Genomic DNA, 2,500 nt, shown 5'->3' on the forward strand with positions numbered 1-2,500 from the left:
GGACCTAACACATGATTGCGTCCGATTAGGGGATGGACGGACCTCTCAGATCTGTTGGGGTTCTAAACGTTGGGCTAAATATTTTGAGCAGTTGTACCAGGTAAAACCCCCCAAACGTTACTTGGATCGTGCGATGCCCTCCTGTCCGGCCCCCACCTCCGAGGACCTCCTACCCAAACGAGATTGGGATGGCGTTTTCCAAGCTGAAGAGTGGGAAAGGGGCGGCTTGTGTATCCCTATAACTGCTAAAGGTTGGGGGGTAAACCTAGGGCTCGGGGCCCTGCTTACAGTCCTGACGCCATCTGGCATTCTGGTACCTTTCCCCCTGACCTGCTGCTGTAGCCATAGGTTCACCCCCAACCTTTAGCGGGAACGCCGTCGTGATTTTTGGTCGAGGGTTCTTGCCCCCTACATCGACCCAAGAGGGGGTTTTGCTGGGTGCATCGGAATCGCTAGGGAGATCCTGAACTCGGGAAATTCCACCGATTTTTGGCCCAATAGCACCTTTTCTGTTTAAAATGTGTAAAGTGTGGTGGGGGTCTGTCGAACTTCTTCCCTTTTAAATTCAGGGACCAAGGCTGTGTCCTTGCCCAACACTTTTCAACACTTGTTGGCGGATTGGGCGAGCTACTAGCCAAGTCATGTGAAGCAACACTAGCCCAAAATCAGGGCTCAGACCTTGACTTTGCCGCGTGTTCTTTTTTCTGAGTCTTTGGGGTCCTGTTGGCGGCTCTTGATGCATTTAGCTGGCGAAGCCCTTGGCCCCAGGGTCTCCTGGACCAAGACCAAGATTCAGGCTTTGGGGCCTTTAGGGGAACCCTTCAGTCGTCCATACTTGCGGGGGAGGACGTTGAATTACGAAGTTTTTTTTCCTTGGTAACGTTCCATATCTCTGGGGGTCAACCCAAAAAGTCATAGACGGATTGGTCTGGCAACAGGACCATGAAAAGATCAAAAAAAGCATTTGGAGATTTTGGTACCTATGCAAAGGGCCAAACTGCATTCTTCAAGGCCTTGATACTGCCCGTTTTGCTCTATGGAAGCGAAAACCTGGGTGCATCCGGTCTTAGATCTCGTCTTTTTGCCTTTTGACAAATCCCTTTGCCGTATCATGGGGGACAGTTGGGAGGGGCCACGTGTCCCCCGGCGGTTAAACCCTGGACTGGCATGGGGCCCGTTACTTGCATAATCCGGGATCGCCAAATCAGGCTAGGGCACCCAGCTGTTTTCCCTGTGGACACCCCCGCCCCGGTTGTTTTCTCTGCAAACAACTCTGGGTGGAGGGGGCCTGTGGGACGACCCAGGGATCTGCTTGGGGACTCGCGAGACCCGTCGCGAGGAATTGAGATGGGCCGTGGGCCCCCGCCTGGAGACTCGCCTCGAGGGGTCCTCGGCTGGAAGGAAGGGTTGGGCCCCTTTGATGATGAATAAATCGACCCCTTGGTTGGGGGAAAAACGTCTCAAAGGTTTTTTGAGGTTGGGATAGTAAGGGAAAAGGGGGGAAGGAAATTTGGGGGTTTATATAAAAACTGTGTAAATGATTGTGGATTGGGGGGGCTGAGAGGTGAGGGGAAACTTTTGAAGGTTGGTTATGACCTGGTGGATTACTGGGATGTTCAAGTTGACGCAAGTCGGGAAGGGGTACAAAACATGATCAGAGCCGTAATTTTTAGTTAGGGGTCGGGAAATCAAGAATTCAAATTTTGGGAGGCTAGTTGATAAATGTCAAGCCCAAATGAGGGTATAAAATCTTCATTTCGCCAGACAAGCCGAAATATTGTAACATGAGATCTGTGCCTGGCTCCCGGGCCGTTCGACTTCACAAAGCCCCTTTTAACAAGTGGGCAGGAAACGGGATTGGAGAAGAGAATAAAAAGGAAAAAATTGGTACAGCCGAAGGGTACAACCGAAGGCTCAGACCCAAGGTAAGGGTGATCCCCTACACTGGGCCTCAGTCTCTGTCGCCTATGCCCACCACGACAACAACGGGCATACAACTAGTATGATTCTACTAATACAATTCATTTGTTGTGTGGCGCGGTGCAGTTATTTTAAAACTGCTTATTCTGACTGAGGTTTAAGCGTTACTGCATTGTTCCATCCTAAATAGATAACATCTTACGTATCGAGAGAGAAAAAGAAGAGACACATAGAGAGAGAAATAGACATTGAGAGATGGACACTTTACTAGATAGATATACAAGTATAGATCATAATGTAGATATATTTCAGACTGATATATATATATATATATATATATATATATATATATATATATATATATATATATATATATATATGAATATATGAATGAATTGTTAAATATACTTCGTTTTCTTTATAGCTATGATCTAAGGCCTGTGTCTGGCGGTAGACACTGGAGTGATGAGACCGTGTTTGGACAACGTGCCCATTTTGATTTAAAAGCAAACCCACCTAGTCTGAAGATTAATCCCGTACGACCGGATGATCAAGATACCTACAAGTGCAGGGTGGACTA

At 47.9% G+C, this 2,500-nt stretch overlaps 1 protein-coding gene across 1 annotated transcript in view; it reads left to right on the plus strand.

Annotated features, from left to right (window-relative positions):
- Positions 1 to 2,500, plus strand: part of LOC119583337 (hemicentin-1-like) — a 161,009-nt gene that overhangs the window by 28,080 nt on the left and 130,429 nt on the right. Inside the window, exon 2 of the mRNA XM_037931809.1 lies at positions 2,345 to 2,500. This exon is cut by the window's right edge and continues 47 nt beyond it. Within this exon, the coding sequence (XP_037787737.1) occupies positions 2,345 to 2,500 (156 nt within the window). The remainder of the gene's footprint in view (positions 1 to 2,344) is intronic.

The sequence above is a fragment of the Penaeus monodon genome, chromosome 17, assembly GCF_015228065.2.
Source record: "Penaeus monodon isolate SGIC_2016 chromosome 17, NSTDA_Pmon_1, whole genome shotgun sequence".
Lineage (NCBI taxonomy): Eukaryota > Metazoa > Arthropoda > Malacostraca > Decapoda > Penaeidae > Penaeus > Penaeus monodon.